Source organism: Rhipicephalus microplus, chromosome 8 (assembly GCF_043290135.1).
Source record: "Rhipicephalus microplus isolate Deutch F79 chromosome 8, USDA_Rmic, whole genome shotgun sequence".
In the NCBI taxonomy this organism is placed as follows: Eukaryota; Metazoa; Arthropoda; class Arachnida; order Ixodida; family Ixodidae; genus Rhipicephalus; species Rhipicephalus microplus.
Window position 1 is genome coordinate 2,477,769 of NC_134707.1, and position 25,180 is coordinate 2,502,948.

The 25,180-nt window shown below is 47.8% G+C and overlaps 1 protein-coding gene across 3 annotated transcripts in view; it reads left to right on the plus strand.

Annotated features, from left to right (window-relative positions):
• LOC119165140 (putative Hedgehog signaling attenuator pxb) overlaps positions 1 to 25,180 on the plus strand; it is a 665,846-nt gene that overhangs the window by 61,439 nt on the left and 579,227 nt on the right. Inside the window, exon 4 of one of the 3 annotated variants that reach the window (XM_037417322.2) lies at positions 8,010 to 9,558. The exons of the other annotated variants lie outside the window; for them this stretch is intronic. Coding sequence (XP_037273219.2) covers positions 8,010 to 9,501 — 1,492 coding nt within the window. The 3' untranslated portion in view covers positions 9,502 to 9,558. Of the gene's footprint in view, positions 1 to 8,009; positions 9,559 to 25,180 lie in introns of those variants that run through there. 3 annotated transcript variants of the gene reach the window in all.

The following is a 25,180-nucleotide window of genomic DNA, read 5'->3' on the forward strand; positions in this document are numbered from 1 at the left end:
TGAGGGTTTGCAATCGATGGTAGATCGATTTCTGGGTCCTCTTCCAGTGGTTCGGGTTGGTCTGGCGAACGGGCGCCCTCGATGTTCCCCACGATTACGTCATACAATGGATCATCCATACAGAAGGCAGAAACAATCCCACTGTAGAAGGGCGTCTCGATCCTGACCTTGGCCTCAGGCAGCCTCATGACCGAACGGTCGACGGTGTAAATCAGGCTGGTCTGGCCCGTGAGTTCATCGTCGCGGACTAGGTCTCTTCGTACTATTACAGTGGAGCACCCAGTGTCTCTCAAAACGTCTACACGCCTTCCCGCCACTTTTCCGGCCATCACAGGCATTCCCTTCGTAGCACCCGTTTGTTGTTTTGTCAATACAGCACCCACAATAGGGATTTTCTCCCCATTTTTCAACTCTACGAATCCATCGGTGACGTCATCAACGGTTTTTGGTGCCACTTGTGCACAGGATACCTGGTGAGTTTGACTCGCTCCGTTACGACATGCGTCTGCCTTGTGCCCAGTCTGACCACATTTGAAACATTTTACAACCGTGGTGCTCGAGAAGTTAGTTCGGCAGTGGCTAGCACGGTGACCCACTCGGTTACACAGAAAACATCGCGGAATTTTCTCCGGTGCACGCTTCTTTTCCTCGGGAGCCGATTTCTTCGAATCCTCGGGACATTCCTTCTTGACTTTGGCCAAATTAGTGCCACCTTGCGCTTCCAAGAATTGATCAGCTAATTCAAGCATGTCTTCAAGTGACTTAGCTCTCCTCTCTTTCAAATACAGCGACAGGCTTGGGTGGCAACTAGTAAGAAATTGTTCTCTAATTAGGAGCTCTCTAAGCTCATCGTACTCCTGTGCTGTCCCTGAAAGTTCAATCCATCTGTCGAAATAATGGCTAAGTCGGGCGGCATACTGCGTAGCCGTCTCACCATCAGCTGGCTTTCCTGTCCGAAATCTGTCCCGGAACCCTTCCACAGTGAATCTAAATCGCTTCAACAAAGCAGCTTTCACCTTTGCATAGTTGGCTGCATCGGTCGGCGTCAGCCTACCGTACACACTGAGCGCTTCACCACTCAAGCAAGTACTCAAAGCAGTTGCCCATTGATGTTCCGGCCAATTCTGGCTCTTCGCAATCGTCTCAAATCGGTGGAGGTACGCGTCTAGGTCGTCCTTCCTTTCATCAAACGCTACGAGCAGCTTGCTTGGGTTCAAGCGGAAGCCGTGATCCTCTCGTTCGCTGCTTTCCACTCTAGCTTGGACCGGAGTTTCACTTCGCTGTTGCAAACGGAGCCGCTCGAGTTCTATCTCGTGCTGTCGCTGCCGTTCCCTTTCCTCTCTTTCTTCTTTCGCCCTTTCAGCTGCCAACCTCTCTCTCTCCAGCTCCAACTTCAATTGCTGCTCTCGTTCTTCCTTCAGCTGTCGCTCTTTTGCCTCTCTTTCTTCTTTCAGCTGTCGCTCCTTTGCTTCTCTTTCTTCTCTGGCTCTCTCTTTTTCTTCTTTTTCCTTCTGGGTGACCCACTTCCGTAGTTCGGCGCCAGAAAGACCCATCTTTTCACCAAGAGCAACTAACTTTTCGAGATCCATTGTGTCTCGCAACTCGCAACTAAAACCTTGCCGCGTGCAAAAAGTATCTGCCTAAATCAGTCTATCGGAACACTCTCCTGCACTCGTTAACGAGAACACACAAAATCGTTCCGATAGCACTATCAACAACTCGAGGCTCTTTCTCACTACTTTGGACACACTGTGCACCAAAAGGTCCTGTCGCGGACGCCAGATTAATTGTCACACCTGTCCCGTTTATTAGGGAGGCGATCGCCGGGCTAATTCCAAGAGCCGAAGTATCGGCCCCCCGAACCGCACCACGAAAGCGTGGACAATTTAGAAGTGGTCCTTATTGGTGCGCCAGCGGACGCCGGCTGTGGCCCAAAGAACAAGACAGAGCCGAGAGATGATAAACAAACAAAATTATATTCTCATTAACGGCAGATCAAAAACAATACACACGTATGCACACTCCACAATAGTTACATACAATACGTCACCAAACAGACAATGTACTACACAGTACAATCAACCACACTTGAAACAACGGACACAGACAACAATACGCACTACGATGCAGTCACATGCATTGAACAACCAAGACACTTAAGGACTAAAGAGATAGAAAACCTATTCAGTCCAAAGTCCTTGGAACAAAAGTCTGAATGATACTCTTCCGAGAATCACTCACTCAAAGTCCAGCGTTGTTGTCGTTCCGCAGCTCTCTGGAGTTTCTCTTCCAGGAAACCTCCCGTCTTCAATTGGCCACTCTTCAAACTTCAACTTCTTCGCCGGAACCCGTCGGCTTCACACACGCAGCTGTTGCCCGCGTCTTCGCTCGATAGCGGTAAACCCACGCTCTTGCCTGTAGCTCGAGCCGTCCCTACGGACCACAAACTTCGCCGACTACACGGCGGAATTCCTACGCGCTCTGGCGTTAACTTCCGTCACCACCTGCTTTCTCGTCTCGGCCGCTCGATTAAATACCTTCCGCGCCACTTTCCAGAATTTTCTCGTCCTTTCGTCGGCGCGATACGCAGCGAAGGCTGGAGAGAGGCGAGACGGTTTGTCAGCCCTCCGCGTCGGGTGACTCAGCTCGGCGTAGCCACGCCTCCTTCGTTCTGGAAATTTCTAGCGCTTGCCCGGCCGCCGCTGTGGGGTGAGGAGGTTCGTCTGCGAAGCCGTGCTTCTGCGGGGAGAGCGCGCGCCCGGGAGCCTTGGATGTTTGCTTTCCTTTTTTTTTTCTTTTTACCTTGCGGCGTTTCTACCGCCCGTTGTCGCAAGGATTTGGCGGCGCGCTCTCTTTTTAGCGCTCGTTCTGTGACAATAAAGCATTTGAGGCTTTCGCCCCCCCCCTCCAAAAAAAAAAAAGATTGTTCTGATGAAATGAGGAGCCATATTATAAATTTTTTTGGCGCGCAAAAAATACAAAACATGAAAGAGACAGACGAGCCCTCGTCTGTCTCTTTCTTGTTGTGTATTTTGTGCGCTCTAAAAAGTTATAATATGGATACATACCGACTCGCCCTGCTATCTGTTTTACTAGAATGAAAAGCGTTTCATCGATCCTTCATTTAGGGGTATCCTGCTGATATTTCTAAAAAAAATGAAAAGAAAGGAATATGCGACAAATTTGCGGGTTACGTTTGCTGTTACTTTAATTACTTGGTACATTCTTACGACGCGCTTTACATCACGGTTGGTCTTTCGGCTGAAAATGTAGGCGTCAGTGGTTTTTAGTGATTAGCGTAGGCTGAATATCTCTATCAGTTTACTCTAGGCAAAGCTGCTCTCTTGTTATAACACTCTCTTTTACTTCTTGTATTTCAATGATGACTACTCTCATGATGGCCTAGGATTTGTGACCGTCTAGATGGTGCCAAAATGTTGAAGACATGTTTCTTATGAGGTCCAGGTCACATTGAAGAACCCCAGGTAGTCAAAATTATCCCAAATTGTCCTTTAAGATGACTTTCATAACTTGAGCTCCTTCGATGTATTTAACACCATGAACAAAACACGGGGTGACAACCCCCTCCACTCTCGCAGCAATCACGTGATGGTGTCGGGGAATGGAACTTTACGCATGCGCTGCTTCGTATGCTACTCATGGTTCTCTTTAGGGGGAGAAGGTGTAATGTTCTCTAGTATTTTCCCTAGTTGATTTTCTGTGCCATCTTATCGCGCTAATGTTGCTTACATACTTCTGCGACAGAACTACGTCATGAAATGTTGGTGGACCTCTGAATAAAGTACTTTTGAGTTGAAGAAAGACAATATTTTTTCACAGCTTTCTTATATGATGCGCTGAGCTCAGAAGAAACAAAAAAAAAAAGACGATATTGAAAAATTTTTGAGCTCAATCCTGCTCATCAATTGGAAATTAAATTGACTGAAAAGTAGGCCACGCTTCGTTTTAAGCTGAACTTGTGTTTGTCAGGAATGCCTATGCCATGTACTGCTGTTGTCTTTATATCTTTTTTTTTTGCTTGATTCTAGAGACGTGCACTACACGTAATGTAATGGGGTATTTAAATAGCACAACTGGGTTGCGTTCATTCTGTGATCCTTTAATGATATATAATAGTACATGTTCATTCAATCCTTATGTAATGCACCTCAGATATAGTAATGGAGTACTGACACAAAATTTTCTCATGCCAAGGTTTTTGCGTGAGCGAATAGCTATAGACCCCGTAGCAGTGATTCGTGACCTAAAATACAACTGAGAAATGAATAACTATCACTTTTATTGATTTGTATCACGGGTATCTAGCACGATTAAAAAAAGCCGGCGATCCCACCATTTTTAGTGCTGGGGGCACCAGCAGTGGCGCTACCTCGCGGTCACCTTCAGATTGCGCCACAGCTTACCACTTCTCAACAGAAAAGGGTGACGTCAGGACCAGCTGCTCCGAAAACATTTCGTCTGCTAGGCGGGCATTTTCAGTCATGTCACCTGAATTGCCGTGGCCGCCTTACAAAGTGTCGACTCGGGTTGAATACGATAGTCTGGAGCTTTGAATCCCCGCGATTCGCGACATCACAAATTATTTTTGCTTCGATCGACCTGTTACAGCACAGCAATTCCAAAATAAATGCCGTTCCAAGCAGCGCGGAAGAGGTGTCCGAGAATGCATGCTTCAGCCATGTTCGCTCGTGTGTCTCGGTTAGCTATACTGGTGTGTTTTGGCGTGCACAGCATTCAGGTATACGCAGAGAGGTCAATGGAATAACGCTATCGGGAATGTGCATTAGCGAAGAAATAAGATACGTTCCTTGTTTGCCAGGTTCTTTGCGCCTCCAGATGGCCCCACCTATCTTGCCTCTCGGGGTTGCAGCGGCAGTAACGAGGACGCAAACTCTACAGATGAACTCAAATTCAACAATATCTGTGTGTTACTTGCTAGCGATGATATCTTACTATACGCTGTTACGCTTCTTGTGGTCGTGTTCACGTATAACATATACGTGATATGAAAAGACACGCTCATTGCGTTTTTTTTCCATGTTTAGAACGGGACGACTGCAACTCACCTGCAACCAACGTTTTTTTTTATCTTGTCAGTTAAGTAAGCGCGCGCGGTTGCACCGGCGCTACTGTCGCTTTGAGATCAGTGAAGGAGCGTCGTCTGCTACCTCTGCATTCGAAACAGAGGGAAATTTATTTCCAAATATGTAGATTTAAGCTAAAGCTGCTAGATAAAGACCGAATCTGTAGTATTCATTTGCAAACATCATCTGCTATATATATGTTAAGCAACAATCCCAAAAATTCTGGAACACAAATAACCCCAGCAACTCCCAATCATTAGCACTGTACAACGATCGGATTCATCGAATTCCTGATCATGAGGCTGCTAGACAACTAAAAAACTTTTTTCTGCTCAGTGTTTACCATTGAGCCTGTTGGAAACTTGCCTTCATTGTTTAATTACAACCATAATGTGATGCCCGACATCAGATTCTGCCCAAACGGCATCGCTAAACTCATAGACTCCTAAAACTCTCATCTTCATGCGGCATCGATGGTATCAACGCAAAAATGCTCAAAAACACAAAATCAAATGTTAGTGCACTACTTTACCATATTTTTCAAGAGTCTTTACCATATTTTACCACTTACCATATTTTACCACTTACCATATTTTACCACTTACCATATTTTACTACTTTACCATATTTTTCGGTAGTGGTGCCGGAAGACTGGAGAGTGGGCAAGATTGTTCCAGTCCCCAAAGAGATCCTTCATCTCTCTGTAGCAGCTATTGCCCCATTTCCCTTACTAGCGTTTGCTCCAAGCTAATGGAGCATGTAATCTATTCGAACATTGTCAAGTTCTTATCCAGCAATAATATTTTTCATTCTAGTCGGCATGACTTTCGCTAAGGATTTTCGTGTGACACGAAACTAGCGCTATTTTGTCGCGATATCAGTTCTCACCTTGATTTAAACATACCTGTCGATGCCCTCTTCTTAGACTTTGAAAAAGCTTTCGATAAGGTTCCACGTAACCGCCTCCTGCTAAAACTTTTTCGTTTAAGCAGTAATTCAAATGTATTTAACTGGATTCAAAATTTTCTACCAATCGTCAACAGTTTGTGCATGCTAACTGGTCTTATCTAGTCGTGCCTCTGTAATCTCTGGTGCGCCGCAAGGTACAGTGCTCGGACCATCACTTTTTCTCATTTATATCAATGATCCTCCATCAAGCATTTCTTCTAGCATTCGCCTCTTTGCGGATGACTCAAACAGCCTAGATATAAAAATATTACACAACGACCTCAACCAGTCTTGCGTCTGGAGAGAGTGTACAAAACGTTTATTTGATGTTCTGCGCAAGAAAATCGGTGAATGGAATTCTGCAGGCGCTGCGTTAGAGTGCCTCGAGCGTGTGGCGGAGGCGAACGAGCGCATCTAAGCACGTTAGACGCAAGTGCCATCTTTCAGTTAGCTTCGAAAACGAAGGCGTGCAGCCCGCGGAGAAATATGCGCGCCAGTCTCGGAGGTGATAAGGTGTAGAATGCAAAGCTAAGGGCAGGTGCCACCACCGTGACGTCGTAGCAAAGCATTGGAAATGCCTTTTTGAGCATCGCATTGCACTGGCAGCGCAGCACGATTAAACGCTACATTCTTACTTGTGTGTGCCTCTTCTAGTATAAAGGCAGACATAGAAAACATGGAAGCGTGGTTGTGGCGCCTCAGATATGCGCAATAATTGCTTTTTAATTGACAATCGCACAACTATGAACGCTAAACCTTGAGCAATACTGGTGGGCGCTGCGGATGGGGTTGGCCGTTTGGTGCCGTTTGAGGTATCGTTAGAGCGGACAAACAGACAAATGTACAGAAAGACAGACAGACAGACAGACAGACCAAAATTTTTTCGTCGAAGGTCCCCAAGAAATACGATTATCGCTTTTAAAAAAAAAACACTGCCGCAGGAAGCGGCGGGTAGCAGGCGGTGGCCCGATCTCAACGCTGCGCCAGCACCTCCCTCGGAGCAGATACGAGTTGGTGCCGCCTCGGGAGCAGGCTTTTCCCACTGTCAGTATTTAAAAACGTTGCTTGCAACTCGCAGCGATTCCCCGACATGCTGACGGACAAGCACACATTTAATCACGCTCTTTTCTTTCTCCTTTCACTTAAAGGTGATTTGCATCTTGATAATTTTTAAATTATTCAAAGCGGCGCGACGAAGATCAGACGAGACAAGCGAGTGCATTTTCAGGCTTCAGTGCCAGTCGGCGCCACGAAAAGAACTCTCGGATCGTACACGTCATCGCTATACTAGCGCATCGTCACTCAGTATGGTATTTGTGGAATATGTCACACCGAACACGTAGCACTAGTGTCGATGTCGCAGGGCACTCAAATTTTCATTAAACTCTCGGGAGCTGTTTGCCGCCGAAACAAAATAACTTCTACGCGACGGATTCCATTGAAATTTGGCCAAGGTGACCTACGCACACCGAGCAATCGCAGGAAGGGCACATCTCAATTCTGAAATTTGATGTCACTGCTTCTTTAAGGTAACAAAATGAATGCAGCAGAACACACATCTTTGAATAGATAATAGCAGCAAAATATAGTGTAGCTAAAATAATTTATTGAGCCATTCCACTTTATGGCGGTGGCTGGCCTGTGGAACTATGTTGAACACGACACAGAGGTGACATAGACTGATGAAAAGTGGGAACACATGTTTCTGTTTTGAGCGGTGGTTGCTGTGGATACAACAACACACGTACACACAAAGTTTCGAAAAAGAAACGCTGTGTTCTTGGCAAATGCCTCACTGTGCATAGTGGTACAGTATCGTTTCTTGTTTTTATTATGTGTATTTGGCTTGAATGCGCATTCAGTAAAAGAAACTAGGAGTAGATAGCTCGCCCCCTTGTAGAACAAGTAGTTCATGGTACTAGGTGAAGCTAATGCTAAACTTCGGTTCCATTTCAGTGAAGATTTCGAGGTCACTAAGCACCCAACTCACAGAGCCAGAACTATTCCTACACGTAAAAGCACGCCCTTATCCGACAAAGGAGAAGTTGAATATCCTACGACTTGCACTACTACTACACACAGAACCTCGACGGGGCAAAGAGCGTACGATACAAGTTCAGAATGGACGGTTCCATCGACTAATAGGACGACAGAATATGCAAGCACAACTTCCATTTCCGAGGTCATAAGTAGTACAGTTCCGATTACGACTAGCGACTACGTCACAACCAACTTGCGCGCAGAGGAGGCCACTCACAAAACGTCATCCACGACGACTACAGAAGAAACATTGAACTTCGACGTTGACACCAGCCCTTCTTACAATGTCGTCTGCTACTTCAATCACACGAGTTACAAGCGAGACGAACCTATGACGTTTCGCACGGGACACATTCCTGTGCCATACTGCAGCCACATAATTTACGCCTCTTTGGGAGTTGGGGAAGATTTCCGGCTCGTGGCGAAAGACCACTTGTTTGACGTCGAGCGAGGTGGCTTTATCAAGTTTGCGAGGCTCAAGAGCCGCTACAGGCACGTGAGGGTGATGGCGGCCATCGGCGAGGACATAAGCGACTCCAACGCCTTCCGTCACATGTCCAAGAACAGGGCAGATGTCGTAACATTTGCGCGGAACGTTGAGTCGTGGCTTCGCGAGTACGAGTACGACGGCGCCGTGCTCCAGTGGAAGATGCCCGTGCAGCGGCAAGACGACACTGGCGGCAGGGCTTCGTTGTTCAGGAAGAAGCTGCTGGTCGTCGTTGGAGTCCTTCGCGAAACCTTGGACGCCAGGACGGAGTTGTTCGTGGCCCTGCCGAGCAACGAGGAGATTCGTCAGGCGTACTTCAACGTCGTCGAACTGGCCCGTTACGTGGACCGGTTCCTTGCAATCAGCAACTGGGTGTTGCGTGATGACGGGGACACTGACGGAGGGGCCAAGCTCACCTCGTTTCCGGACCCTCTCAACGACGTCCTGCAGACGCGCCACTCTCTTGTCGGAGCGGGCAACTTGCTGCTGTTCCGCAAATTCTGCTTTGTCTTGTCGGTCAGCGCCCGAAGCTACACGCTCCTCAACCCGGGTCGCCACGAGATTCACGCCACCGCTTTGGGGCCTGGCAAGCCCGGACCGTTCACCCGGCAGCCCGGCGTACTGGCCTACTACGAGTTCTGCAACGAGACGTGGCCCACCGCGGAGAAAGGCACTTTCGCCTCGTACGTGGCGCGCGACGATCAGTGGGTCGGCTACCTGGACGTCAGCAACGTGCAGCGCCTGCTGCGTATGGCGCTCTACAAGCACCGCGCGGCCTGCCTTGGCATCTGGGATGTGTCGCTGGATGACTTCCGCGGGATCTGCGGCGACGCATTTCCTTACGTCAAAGCCATCTCGGGATGGCACGACAAAGAGTGGAAGCGTCGTCGTCGCGAATTCGGGTCCGGCCGTAATAAATGATGTCGAATTTCACCTTCAAACAAAGGCACTACCTCATAACCTTATCAGCTGCTTCACTGACTTGACAGTGGAGCTGGTGAGCTGGTGGCATCTGTACCACGGCCACTGGATGAAGGAGCGCACGGTACGGCCTTCCGCGTTGAACGGCTTTCTATGGGAGAGCGCGTGTCAGCCGTAGGGTCAGTTGCGGCCGCTGCAGCGACGGGGCGGGGACGGGAGGGACGGGAAAACGAGGGGTGCTGGCTCCCTCGGGGCAGCAGTCGCAGCTAATCAGTGTTTTTTAAATCTCTTTTATCGCTGTGATAACATATGCATTTACTAGAGTACGTAGGCGCTCTGACATTGCATTGCTGAGTATCTCGGGAGACGAATTGCAACTCATGATTACGGAGTTAGACAAGGAGAGCAGAAAGGTGGGTCTTAAAATTAATCTGCAGAAAATGAAAGTAATGTACAACAACCTCGGAATAGAGCAGCGCTTCGAGAAGTTGTAAAAGACTATGCCTACTTAGGGCAGGTGATAACCGCGGAGCCGAACCACGAGATTGAAGTAACTAGAAGAATAAGAATGGGGTGGAGCACTTTTGGCAAGCACTCTCAAATTATGACAGGTAGATTGCCACTATCCCTCAAGAGGAAGGTATATAACAGCTGTATCTTGCCGTTACTTAGCTACAAAGCAGAAACCTGGAGATTTGCAAAGAGGGTTTAGCTTAAATTGAGGACGACGTAGCGAGCAACGGAAAGGAAAATGGTAGGTGTAACTTCAAGAGACAAGAAGAGAGCAGAGTGGGTTAGGGAACGAACGGGGTTTAAGGATATCATAGCTGAAATCAAGAAGAAGAAATGGACATGGGCAGGGCATGTACCGCGTAGACAGGATAACCGCTGGTCGTTAAGGGTAGCTGACTCGATTCCCAGAGAAGGAAAGCGGGTTAGGGAGAGAGAGAAGGTTAGGTGGGCAGATGAGATTAAGAAGTTCGCGGGTATAAATTGGCAGCAGCAAGCACAGGACCGGGTTAGCTGGCGGAACATGGGAGAGGCAGTGGACGTAGTCAGGCTGGTGATGATGATGATGGTGATGATGAATGTGGTCACAGTGTTTGGTGCGGGAATCTTAAGGCGGCGCCTCCCCCCGCAGGTCTGACGTTCGGCAATGCGGTCTTGTGCATGAGATCAGAAGTTCAAGCAAGATTAGAAATTAAGCAACGTGGAAAAGGTAGGCTTGCTTTAGGAGCGCACGGGAATACACCAAATCGGGGAGTACAAGGTGATATGGGATGGACATCATTTGAGGGCAGGGAAGCTAGCAGCAAGATAAATTGTGAGAAGCGATTGAGAGAAATGGGGGAGCAGCGTTGGGCTAGGAAGGTTTCCAGCTACTTGTACATAAAGAATGGAGGAAGCGAACTAGGAAATTGACTGGTAAATTCTTAGAAAACAGCAGGTGGCCAAACCAAAAAGAACTATCGGTTAAGAAGAAAGTGAAGGAAACGGAGACTGACATGTGGAGAATTGGCATGATTAAGAAGTCCGCACTAGAGATCTATCGAATTTTTAAGCAGGAAATTGCCAAAGAAAGGATCTATGATAAAACACGGGGTAGTCCTCTACTGTTTGAGGCCAGGACGGGAGTACTGCGAACCAAGACATATCGGGCCAAATACGAAGGGGTAGACACAGAATGCAGTGTGTGTGGAGAGGAAGAAGAAACTGCCGAACACTTGATAATGTTCTGTAAAGGGCTTCACCCTATTGTTCAGGATGATGGCGCAGAGTTTTTCAAAGCACTGGGGCTTAGGGACAGGGAGGGCAAAACAGACTTTAAGCGGGTAGAATTAACTAGAAGGAGGTTATCTGATAGGTGGCCTAAGTCAAGGCACGAGTGAAAATTAAACCCTTCACTGCAAAGTAGCAGTCCTCAACTTCACTATTGAAAAGAAAAAAAAAAGATAAATATAGTTTTTGGTTCACTAAGCATCACGGCTAGGTGGCGTTAGCCGCCGCCCGATTTAAAGAGTACAGCCATATCAATCCATCCATTCATTCACGTCACCCAAGGCGGCGATGCGCTGCGCAAAGACAGGAATAAACCACGCGCGCGGGTTGTGTGAAACATTTAAGTTGCTCGTGCACGGCCTCTAATGGCGACCGAGCAAATATGTTAATTAGGTTCTGGAATTAAAGGATGCTTACGCGGGTGCGCGACTGAACTGAAATATCAACAGGTTGCGGATAGTGAGCGTGTGATGGCACTGAAACATTTTATAGATGTGAAGTGGTAGAAAAGTGGAACGATGAACCCAGTTGTGAGCCATTGCTTGCAACATCTTCCAAGGCTAATCATCACTTCCTGAAGCACTAATCTGTAAATAAAGCCCCATCATTCGTAACATGCATGGCTCGCTATAGCTACTTCTGCTAACGTATTATCAAACTCATAGAGACGAGAATCAGGAGCAGTATCTGAATGAAAACATTTTATTTTCTGCACACTGGTCATACAACCCATTTCCTAGTAGTGACTCACTATCTGTTTACAACAATGCATTCTTAATAGTTGGTCGCACGTCTTTTTTTTTATCCCCAAGAAAAAAGTTCTATTGTTCACAAGCGCACCACAGAGTTTTGTTTCCCTTGGGCTGCAAGCCTAGATGATGCGCCTGAGCTTCAGGTGCAATTCCTCTTTTCACGGGAAGATTCTCGCTACTTGTGGAGTGCCTTTGTGTAAATTGCAGGTGGGTTGGATGGATGAACTTTCTTTGGTCCTTCGGAACGCGTTTTAGCACGTTGCGGGCCGCTCCCACGTCGGGACCGAAAGACCAATGGCTCTGCGCTGCGTCGCGGGCCTGGTGGATTGGTTCGAGTCCGAAGCTTGTAATAGCACTCTCCCATTTGGAGGGCGTGATGACTTCCCCACAGCGCCAGAGTATATTTTCCAAGTCTGCTATATCGTCGCAGAAAATACATGTACTATAGTTGACTGTATCTCGGGATAAATTTTGTTCGAGCCGAGAAAACTTGGTCACTTAATTGGTGAGACTCGGGCCGTGTTGTGCGCAGGCGATGAAGTGTTTCATTTTTTTTTTTTTGCAAACAGGAAACAAGCTCTCCAAGCTGTCACGGTGAAGTTCGTACGTTGTAGCTAAACCACTTTGAAAACGAGATTTCAAGGGCGTCTACAAATGCGAAGAGCTCCTCCGAAAAGCCTACCCATAGGTGTAGTCACCTGGCAGGGGGGCGCTAAATCTGCTCTATACATATAGTAGGAGGTGGGGCACTCTTTTAGTCACCTAAAATGGGGGGACGCAAAATCTGCCTCACACACTAATTAAATATGGAGGGGGGGCGCTGCAATGAACCTTCGCCTCCCCCCCCCCCCATCCCCACCTGAATGGGAATCCTGCGCACGCCTATGGGTTTACCCCTTTCAATGCAGACGATTTCGCCATTCACAGTGTGCTCGGAGTGCCGGGAAATGAACCTCTCGTCGAAGTGCAGCTCGCACACAGCCGAGTTTTCTTGAAGCAGTTTGTCAGCGCGCGGTATCGCTCTTCGCTAACAAAGCTTCGCCATTTGGAACGCCGAACAACGCATGCTTCTTTTTAGCTGACTTGTAGCCTGAAGTGCATGACGATAGTTATAGCTCGAGAACCGAACGACGACACGGAGACAAGGACACGAACGCTCGTGTCCTTCTTGTCTCTGTGTCGTCGTTCGGTTCTCGTGCTATAACTATCGTCATGTCATACCAACTATAGCCCAAGTTGCCACACTTCTGAAGTGCACCACGGAAGGAAGCAATGACTTTGTTTTCGTGACATGAGAGTGCTACTGCACAAAAGGAAACGAGAACGAAAGCGTCCGACGAAACTGTCGGAACCATTTTTTTTTCTTTTTCTTCATTTTGTTAAGTGTAAGCATTTAAATGCTGTTGCATTCATGGTCGCGCCGGATGCAGTGGCGCTTTGTGGAACTAGGCCACGCTTAGCTTCCGCACTTACGGTGAACACGGCTCAATGTGCAGAGTTAACAGGCCCCCCGCTGTGCAGATGCCAACACGCTTGACTAGAGCGAGGGAGCGTACGGCTCTGGACTGCATTGGTGACATCTAGATGTAACGCGTGGTTTGAGCTTGGCTGCGTCTCAGCATGTGTGACGCTCAATGACACGCCTTCCTTGCATTTTCTTTAGTCGCGGTCTGTCGTGCAACGTCGCAGAAAAATAAACGAAACAAAAAAAAAGAATACGCAATGAGTGGTCGTTCCCAATGCAAGCTAGGCTGCGCGATTAGATTCGGCCAGCAATGTCATCATTCTGGAAACCCGTCACAGATATATCGTTCGCGATGGTCTCTTCTTTGACGCTGCATCACGCCCCGAAACGCATCACTAGTTTAGGTTTCAAGGAACATGCACGCTCGTAGCGGTTGCCCCTGGAATTCCAAGATCCGATTGAACGGAGTGAAGTTGGTGTGAATGTTCGCATTTATTGGCTTTCACATGGGCTTTACAAATAAAAAAATATTGATACCTCTGCAAAGAATTTTCAATGTATTTTTTTTTTCTTATTCCTTTTTTTTGCAGTTTTAAATCAGGCGAAGCACGGCAAAAGATTTACTTGTGTTCGTAGCGCTTGCCTCCGCTCCTTCTCGCCCCTCGTTCAGTGATATCAGAAGTTGGATCGCGCTCAGTTATCTCGCTCGTTTGGCGTGCACACTACGGGAAAGATAGACGGCAAGCGCAGAGAATGGAAGCCGCAGTGAGCTACGCCGAGCAAGTCCACCATGTATTCGTCGAAGACGGCTTAATCGGGCAACGCACCTTTTCCACGGTGTGAAAACCCAGGGATATTCGGTTCCGCGAAGGTTTTTTCAGCGTTTCCTAAAGGCAACAGGTAACCACAACAATTTGGACCCATTGTTTGAGCACGTACTGATTTTGCACGAGTGCAGCACTCACGGATCGAAATAAGACACTCGGAGCGCGTGGCCGATGGCACAGGTAGCACAGCTCGTGGTTGCTCAAGGTATTGCCTTGAGAACATTTGAGGAGCTTCCGGTCGCCAACGAGCCGGCCTGTAGTTTACCGCGTGCACACTGCCAGCGATAGCTATAGTAGGCTAGCATGCCTTCTCAAGCCGACCGAAATAGCTCGCCGGTGAACACTACTTTTATTGCGGCGCGAGTAGACGACATTCTCGTTCTGCGCCTTTCGGCGATGCGGCACGTGGGCTCTGTAAGTAAGAAACGATTCGGCTAGGATAGGATATTGCGCTTTTTATGCGATCGCAGTCGTGACAAAAACAACATATGCACACACGCAGAGCGAGTTTGTTACGTGGTTTCTGTTGAAAAAAAAAAAACGGAGCTGTCACAGGCTTGTTTGTGTAACATGAAGACAATGTATTAGAATTTTGTTCTCACGCCCCGAGCAGCCAATACTACCGTGGTAAAGTTTCGTAGAGGCTATCGGCCACGGAAAAAACGCGGCAGCGTCTGCTATTCTTCCTATAGACGGCAGCACACATGTTGGACACCAACTTATAATGCATTGCTTCAGTGTCACGCAAATAAGGCCCTTTGACAGCTTTTTTTTTCTTGTATGTCGTGACAAATCATTGCTGTTTTGTGTAGCTAGATGTTTATCATGAATTCGAATGCATGTAATTGGAAATGACTTAGCCGAATCGTGTTTCTTACTTGCAAGACCTGCGTGCCGCATCGCCGAAAGGCACAGAACGTCTTCTACTCGCGCGACAGTAGTCCGCACTGGCGAGTCATTTCGGCCGGCATGCGAAAGCACGATCGGAGATACTGTACACGGTACCTTCAGGTAGCAAAGTGGCGCATACCTCTTCTTTCCGCCGCTCGCAGTGTATCATGGCAACACGTTTTGAAAAGCGTACAACGGCCAATGACTTTCCACAGCTAAAGTTTTCTTGGAAGAGCAGGTGGTGTTCATATAGAAAGGAGGAAATGGTAATTACAAGGCGGCGTTGTCGAGTCCCTACACTGAACTTATGCCCTCACAGATCAGTTCTGGTACAGTCGCCTTTATGTCTTCAATGTAATGAGAGTGAATCTTTGGAACACTCTTTCTTTACGGGCTTATAACTTACCAGTTATAAAAGTTACTAAAGTTATAAGTTAGTGAAGTTATAACATCAGGTGATTCTTTCATTTGACGCAATCACATTTAGCTTTAGTTACAGGAGCGTTTTCAACGCTGTCACAAATGGAATGGTAAATGTTGCTACATTCAGTTTTGCGTACGGACGGTTGTCCCTTTCGTGTGTTTTACGGTATTTTTAGTTTTTTTCGAAATTCTACAAGGTAAATTATTGTAATGCCTAATGAATTTTATCCTGTCTCTCAAGAAGTGAATTAGCTTAATAAGCGAGGCACCATGTGATTTGTGGCCTATCCCCCGGAGTGGATTTCGCCAAGCTGTTGAGGTACCACCTTAGCAACCATCACCCGTTTAAAGACGAGGGAGTGGTTTCCTCCTCGTCATCGCTAACCCTTCATAAGGGTGAAATCGCCTCTTGTTTTTTTTAAAGCACGTGTACAATGTTGATCATACGTGTACAATGTAAGCGTTCAGCCTATCAAACGGCCATCGGCTACACGCTGTTATCTCCGCTTGCGAATCATGGGAGCTGATCACACGACACTCGAGTGTCCCTGTTGTACAAAAGTGGGCTACTCTACTTTACGGTAAAATGACGAAGTCAGTTGATTGCGCACGAAGCGAGAAGAACGGATGGACCGCTGCACGGCGAAGCAGGGCAGGAGATAATTAACATTTCGCGTACACGGACCAATCGAGAGTGTGTACACTACAGACGTCACTGTTCACGCGTCACCAAGGAGGAGGGAATAATGCGCTCGCTCTTTGTATTTTCAGAGGCTGGTGATTGTAAAGAAAGAAATTGCGGTTACAACGCGCTGAACAGTATGTTGCATTCGTCTCGCCTTTCTGATGGACCACGCGATTACTCGCGTCTGGCCTCGGGCATTGCGCCTGGATGCGCCACCCGTCAACTCACGTGTGCCCGTTCCTCAGAGGTGGCTGCTTGCAGCAATCATCGGTTTTCGCCCCGCGGCGATTTCCAGTGGCAGCGTTGTCTGCGCGACTGCGATATCTTAGCCACGAATCTGCACAAGAATTTTATTTTTTTTTTCTGTCTGACTTTCGTTAACCAAATGTGGGGCTCAGCCGACAATTTGATTTTACTTCTTTTCAAGTAGTTAATTGTGAGCTCGTACTGTCGGCACGTATAGGCAGTAAGGCAAGGAATGACGGGAGAGACAGTGTTCTGGTTACTGAGCTAGCTTAAAATGACCAAGTTTAGCGAAATGGTAACGAATGTATCATGAATAAAAAGGGTGGGTCTTCCTGTTGACCTTTTCTGTGGAACTCGCTTAAATAAAATCAGCTGACCGAGACGCTTGGTTTGTGTTACGTTCCCTGCGGCGTATTCATAGCTATGCATTACAAAGCATTTGAATTTGCACACCACCGATATTTGGCGTTTAACATCGTGATGCTGCGATATTTCTGTTCATAACGCAGAACGATGTAAAGTCAAGCATGATACATCGCAAGTAATGATAGCACAAAGCGCTTGCTTCATCTGTCTGATCGGTGACCATTTCATTGAGAACTGCACTTAATTGCGGTTAACAACGTTATGGTATCTACCTACGTGCGAGGCCTCGTCAATATAACCACAGAAAAGTCAAAGTAAAGAGCAGATATCAAATTGACACCGATGCAGAAGCTATGAGCACATGGTAACAGTGGTTAGCAGGGTTCGCCAACAGAGAATACGCAATTTAATTTTCAGATAATACAACAGGAGTGCTTACACATTTTTGACAGTGCAATCTTGTGGCTATAGATAATTTTACTCGTTAGTCGGTTGTAAAGAATTTTGTGTGCACACATGCACACACATATATATATGTGTGTGTTTCGGTTCGGTAAAACTCTGATCATCACCAAGGCAACATTTCGTTTCGACATCAAGGTCAGGCTCTGACCGAAACGTTAACTAAATAGCGAAGCCTTTTTGAGGTGTCATCCTCGATGGCCGAAATTTCTGCCGAGCCCCCACCATAGCGTCCCTCATAAACACCGTAGATAAGGAAGACAAAAGCCCGACAAATGAATCTATTTGTTTCTTTTTGCACGAGACGCCACATTCACCATGTCGCTCGCCGCCGTCACAGGGGCAGTTTACGCAGCAATATTGACCACTTTTCATTATAATCGTCTTCGTGCTGGCCCTTTGCTGAAACGAATGCTGTGTTGCATGCTGCATACGTAGTTTCGATGAATGCATCTCACTGCGTAAAATGATAGGCGAGGATTCGTGTGGTCATTTTATTAAACAAATACAGGACCGTTAAAATCTTCGTTATCAACAGAGTTGAAAATTTGAGTGTGCCGAATATGTGATTCCACATTTCATCGACATGCAACTGGTTACAAATTTCATTTCATCCACTAAGTGCATCTGACTGATGTGGGCAGAACAACTGAATACTACATTATTGGTGCGTACATAACGTTCAGTTTGTGTAGCCCGTGAATGTTACCACGGTAGAGTTTCGTATACACGTCGTCGACGTTGAAAATGTCAGAAATGTAGACCTATAATCTAATCGCGTTAGAGTGCAGGGCAGTAATATTGGCATACTGCACACAGCTCACAAGGAGAAACACCACTACCAGTGGTGAATGAATAGAACGACGAAGAGCTAGAAAAAAAAAAGCAAAAAATGCCGACACGAACGTTCTTACGCTTGCATATAATGACAGACGCAATGCATTCTGTGCGAGAATTGGTGGAGATCAACGGGAACGAAGCCGCTTCAGCAGTGAGCGTCACAAAAATCGGTAGACGTCAATAAAAGTGGTATACTCGTTGAATGCATAAAAAGGCGCAATAAATGGAAACTACGAATGAGGCGTCACAGTGACGGGCACTTCTTCTCGGGTGCCAGCAGGTCGATCGTGCGACACGAGAAGGCCTCCGAGAACTCCCGCATGTTGAGCAGCGGCATGTGGCACCGGAAGCGGGGCCACAGGTGGCCCACTTCCTCGCGGCTGGCGCACGTCAGCAGGCAGAGGCGCATGAAGAACACGCGGTCGTGCTGCAGTCGCTCGCGGCCGCGCGCGATCCTCGCCTTGTACTTGAGCCGGTACCTGCGCGTGGGAACAACACCCGAATTAATACTGAACAAACTTTACTTGGGCCTTGTTGGTACGTGCGGTAAAAATGACAGCCCATGCACGCAAGCACTAGGAAAACACGATCACCAACTATATCAAGCGTTTTATTTCTTCGGTTATCAGTTCGGCCAAGGCAGGCTTACCGAATACACAATAGCTCTAAGCGAAAGTGAAACAGCGATCAAATCGCTGTACTGTTAAATACGCGAAGACAAGAACGAATACGCCCAACGAAGAATCTGTATGGGCCCAAGGCGCGTGTGCATATACGGCGTGCATTGACAACTGAACCGGCGATAAGGCCAGTCAGTGGGCGTCCTGTGTGCTTGCTTCAGGGCTGTTATCTCTAGGATTGAAACTGGTTGCCATTTTTTGGAAGTGTTTTCGTTGCAGAACCTGGCGTGATTTCGTATCGTTTATTGAAAACGCGGCATGCCAAGAAATCCATGTCACGTTGTTAGCGAGCATGCCGTACGCGATCTGCATGTGCCGGTCGAGAGGAAGTAAGGCTTGCCATTACGATTAACATGAGACAGCTTTGGCTAAAGAGCAACAAGTTTCGAGTTGATGTGTGACTATCCAGTTATAAGAACGTTCCAATAACTATTTATCTGAAGGTTATTCCCTCGTGGCAGAGCGTTGGAGGCACTGTTAAAAGAGGGTGTGCCACTCGCTTCCTGTAAGAGCAGGGGCTTATATCGTCGTAGGGTCCGCATTAAGCGATAATTCTGCGAAGAAAGCACGTGTCGGCGCTGCTTGCTGAAGTGCAATATTGGTTGGGTAGCTGAAGCGTTTACGTAACCAGTGAGTGTCTTTTTGTGCTTGCTGTGTATGTCTATTTCACTTCGTAACATTTTAGTAGTGAGCCTGCGCAGGCGCTATTTTTCATGTGCCCTTGTTCGTACTAGCGCAGTTCAACCATAGCGGAATGATCTTTAGCTAACCGTACGTTGCTTTCCGCCAACATTGAGCAAAGTCGCCTGTCATTTAACAGTGCAACCGCTACGGTGACTAGGAAATTGGCGCGGAACATTGTTCACGAATTCACAGTGACTGCCACCCGAGAGCTCGAGTAATCAGGGGCTCCACGCGAACCCAACGGCTCGGCTTGCGGAATTTGTATCGACACGATGGGCGGCTGCACCGACAACTGTTCAGCACCTGCGCAGCCTGTCTGGCTTCGAATAGCACGTACGCGATACGGGCAGACGAGACGGACATGGGGTTGAGTGAGCGCCATCGACTGCATCAATGTGTCGAATTGGTCGTCTTCGCGTGACTATTAAGTTTAAACTGATGCTCTAGATTCCTGCTAAGAAAGCATACCAGCAGCTTATGTGACCATTTTCACTGTTTGCCGGATCAATTGTCAACGTCTTAGTGCTTTAGGTGGTCAAGAGGGGTGCCACTACCGCTGGCGTTTCTATCTTGTAACGCGCAACCTGTTTTTGTTATACGTAGCCTTGGACGTTCAAGAACGCCGGCTCATTTTGGAGGAGGTGAAATGGTTCCTGTTCTGTTCGATTTCAGTGCACGACATGATCGAACTTTCTGGGGCCCTCCACCTCGGCGTCTCTCATGGGGCCATGCCACCCAATAATCGATCACGAACTGGGTTGTATGGGTTCATCCTTGTCCATTCGCAAGTAAGCTGAGGAAGCTAATTTAATCGAGAACTTAAATATTTCTGTAAAAATGCCATCGGGCAACACTGGCGCACTGCCACGACGTAACAATCGGGGGGCTGTGTGAGTGTCTGCATTACGGCGAACGATGTTGTACCGTGGTTGTCTGCGCGTCAAATCGAGGTAGTATAGCTGTCTTCAGCTTGGCTTGAAGTTGTGCTATTCGCAGCGGCGAAACCTCGTTAGGTAGGAAACCACGGCTCCGCTTCTTTCAGCCAATGATGTCACACTAGCCATTACAAAATGATAGTTGGCGGCATAGTTTTTCACAATCATACCTAAAGGAAAATCTGGCACTAGTGAGCTGCTGGATGCAAGAGAATGACGGGATACGTGAGCTTCGAACTTGACTCGGATTTTTATACCTCTAAAACGCGCCTGGCATCGCGTTAAAATGATTGATTTCTTACTAAAAGAGCACGTCAAAAGCTATTTATTTTTGTCGTTGCACAGAAACGTGTTGTATTTAACGCTAGAACCTTCTACGTTGATGTACAATTTTACGAAGTGTAAGAAGTAACCAATGGCCGCTAAACTTGACAGGCAGACGACGAAGCGAGCGTTTTTTCCGCCGCGTTTATGTCGTCGGTTTCTTTCCTTCTCAGTTTGGTTGTGCCGCCAAGGTGAGTGGAATATAGTTTTAGAATATAATACGCTTGAATGAAATCCGCTTCTAAACGTTTTGTTTTAGAGAAGCTCTATTTACGCAGTCGTATTCGCTTTTGAGCCGAAGCCTCTATCAACACTAATCAACAGGAGCCTCGCAGATACATATGCCGTCATTCCCTGCGCTCCAACATCGCCCCTTAAGAAATTCGCATAGATGGTGGCGCCACACTTCCCTCTAGGTATTTGTGAAAAACTCAACGGTTGCCGGCGCGCTGAAGTATGCTTTTGCACCCACCTTTCAGATTCGCCTATGCACCCTGCACTCTTATTTTTTTTTTTGAAAATTGGTTGGGTGACCCTGTGAAGGGCTCGTGAATGGAATTCGGGGTAGTACCTGTCGAACGCGATGCGCGCCGCTCGAGTCCAGAGGAACACCTGGTCCCTCTGCTCTTCTGGGAAGGAGGCCGTGGAGTTGCTGAGCCGCCGGTACTGCTCCTCGTAGCAGCGAGTCGCCTCGTGGTAGTTGAGCAGCGTCTGGTCTGTCCACCAGAGGTCCTCGATACCCGACGCCGACAGACGCGCCCCCATGTGGCCGACGGCGCTGCTCAGGGCCATGGCCACGAGAACGCCCAGGGTGCCGTAATTGAAGGGCTCGCCGGCCTCCGGATAGAAGAGCGGCGGCTTCGACAGCAGCGTTGGCAGGAACAGCTCGGCACCGCTTCGAAGGCTCCACAGCTTCATGTACGCCACGTCGCCTTCTAGCTGCAGCCTGTCGAGCAGCAGCTCTGTGTGGACGCTTATCGCTATGTGTACTACCGTTCGCCAGCCATTAGTCAGCAATAAAAAATAGGCTCGAAGTTAGATTAATAAGTGTCAAGATTGAAAAGTAACTTGTGACTAGCGAACTAGCAAATATTTATCTAATCATATAAATAACTACGTTCCACCGTTTATTCACCAATAGCCTATCTTGAACCACTGCACAAAAACGTTCTCCTTGCATAACGTCTCTGACATGTAATTTACCTGTCTCGCATTAGGCGACTATATCGTAGTGATGGCGAAAATAGGAAGTATAATGAGACGGTGTGTTCAGATACTGCGTCTGACACACTTGTGTCTCCATCGAGTATGGAAGCAGACAGACATGTTGTCTCTTGGCTTCTCTAGGTTGCATTCAACAAAGAAACAAACCCTCAATTTCGTTGGTCCCATTCCTATGGAACCTGTGAGATGTGGGTATTCGATCCTCTTAGCGAATGCCGCACAAAATGGAAGTTGCAGTATACAATATCTCCCAGTGGTGCGTGCTATGTATTAGGAAGTTGTTCCTTGGTTGTCCACAATTTTCGGCGTCCACCAGCCACTTTCGTAGGCGCCCCTGTGGCTTGTTGTTATGCGCTGTTCTCGCTCACGTTTGTGAGGTGAATATTCGGAACAATATAATGCCTCGAATGTCTATCTTAATAAATACACTTCATGTAGCAAAAGACTAATACCTTTTGCGAAGAACGGGCACAGCCGCTGGGAACTACACGGGATGTTGGCATGAAAACAACGACAGGGATGATGAGTGACTCACTTTCCATACAAGCCGTACTCTTCGTTTCCCACCTCCCGGCGCAGCAGCGTGTCCAGCTGGGCCGCCTCGATGTAGGTGTTGACGAAGTCTGCGGGTGGCCTGCTCAGCTTGGAGTAGTTCACCTGCCGGCTCACGCTCACCGACACGTCCGAGATGTTCGGGTTGATCGTGATGAGGCGCACGTTTCTCACCTGCCATTGCGTGTGTACACAACAAAGGAAGTTGGGCGAGTTGGGGGGCATTGGCGTAGTTGCCGGAGTGCGCGCATGAAGACGAAAGGCCAACAACACGACACAAGCGTTTATTATTTCGTTTTCTTTCATTACACTTTGATTTTAGGTGACAGCTTGTGTCGCGTTGTATTCTCGTCGTCTCCGCTTTCAAAGCTGTCAAGAGTTTTCGCACACCTGTGCTCTAGTGGGAAGTTTCTGCAATGCCTGCACCACGCCTATGTGTTTACATTTCCCTCTGTCTGGTCTGGAATGACGTCACGCCGAGGAAACAGTGAAGCATAAATGTGAGGTATTCACTGCCTGAAAGCGTTACAAAAACAAGAAGGAAGAGAAACAAATTTTTATTTCGTTCGCGTATTGTCACTCGCATCGCCGCTACAATTTCGTGAAGTGGAACAGGTGTCTCCATGCAGGTCCGGGAAGTGCAAAGGGAGTGCACAAGTGTCTAAGATAAGGCGAGTTGGTTCATCGTGCTTCAACTTATACGGCGTATTGCGGTAAAGAATAAACGGCCGGGCAGACCGACACAAAAGAACAAATGGAGAACTACCAACAGAGTTTTATTGGCAAATTAGCATCACATATGTAGACATCCGCAAGCATGAAAAGCCACCCGACCGTATTGCCAAGATTAGAGAACACCATCGCCAAATTGCCACGTCACAGGCTGAAGATTCATAGATGGTTTGCCTGATTACGGAAGCAGACTTCATCTATCAGCGCTCCCCCCTCCCCCCAATGATTTTCAGATAAAATCATTGGGGGGGGGGGGGCGCTGATAGATGAGATTGGCAGTTCTTGCTATGCAATGCGCTTCATTAATTTCTTAAGTTCTGACAGGTCCACCACGGCTCCGCTGACGTATCTCAGTCACGGCTATGACGTAAAATGCATACTAACAGATTGCAAAAAAATAAAAACGATATGCATATGCTCTGTCGCGGCGCGTCGAAAGAGGGAGACCAGCGCGCACAGCTAACCACTACGCCACAATGCATATGCAGGTGTATATAATTGGCAAGCCATTTATATACACCACATATCATTTGATGGTTCTCGGAGCTCCGCAGCTTAAGTGCGTTTTCCTCATCAGTAGCAAGATTGCTTGACAGCGCCCTCTGGCCTGCTCGAAAGGTCGTGACCTCTCCCGTTTTGGAGAGCGCCGCCTCCACGGAGCGTGGTCTCTCCTGCGCACGCTTATCACACTCGTGATTCGGCACAGCATGAAGGTCACTCAGCTCGCTGCCGCAGCCGCACATACGAAAGGAGCACGCGGCTAGCGCACGAAGAAGTAAGAATTGTGAGAGTTGTTCACGCTTGTGCTGTGTATACTCTTGCGTTAGTTTCGTACACACGTTTCTTTCTGTTTATACAGCGCGCTTAAAGTGTCGAGCTGTGATAGTTCTTTGTCCGCGCTCTGTATGCTCATATTGTGCGTGCTTTCTGCTTGAGGTGCGCGCTGCAAAGTTTGAGCTGTTGTTTTCCGATTTTTCAATTTGTTGCTATAGCATCGATTCCTTCGGCCTTCTGGCAAAATAATGCACAATAAACGCTCAACTGCATCTGTAACGACATGCTTCACTTTCGCGTCTTACCGATTCCTAAAAAGAGGAATCAGCCACATTTTTTCACCACTTTACATTGATCACACAACAGAGAACATCCACAATCACGGAAGTGAATTCCAGTGTGGTCCTGTATAGCTTTGTTCCCTTTGTAACTGTGCTCTTTTAGCCTTTCACTAAAACAGCGCCCGGTCTGGCCTATTACCACATGAGTGGTATCGAGTTCTATGTGAAGTGGGCGTTGTTTGTTCGGTACCACTATCGCACGATGCCGGGCGAGTTTTCGAACATTGGTAAAAACTGACCTTCCTGGTGGCTTCGAGCCGCGAGGGCAGCTCCAGCCAGTGTACGCGGTTCATGTGGTCGACGACGCCTTCGAGTATGTCGTCGAACAGCTTCCGGCTTGCTTCCACGTCGCTGCTGTTGAGGGTCAGGTTGGCGACCAGGGCGGGCCACGTGTAGAAGAGGAACTGGCGCGTCGTGTTCAGGCACATGATGACTACGTCGCGGGCGTGCTGCTGCTCGTAGCGCCGGAAGAAGTCGTAGCGCAGAACCTCCATCACCACTTGTACGGTGATGTAGGCGGTCGCGTTGCGTAGGCCGCCGCCCATCACGATGCCCATCACGGTCCTGCGTGAAGCGAAGACCGCTGTGAAGCAGAAACGCAGCAAGTATCCCCCTATACTCACATTGAAAGCTTCTTCAAACCGCGTATTCCAAATCAACGCAATACACGAGAACCCCACCGGTGGTGAGCGTGAAG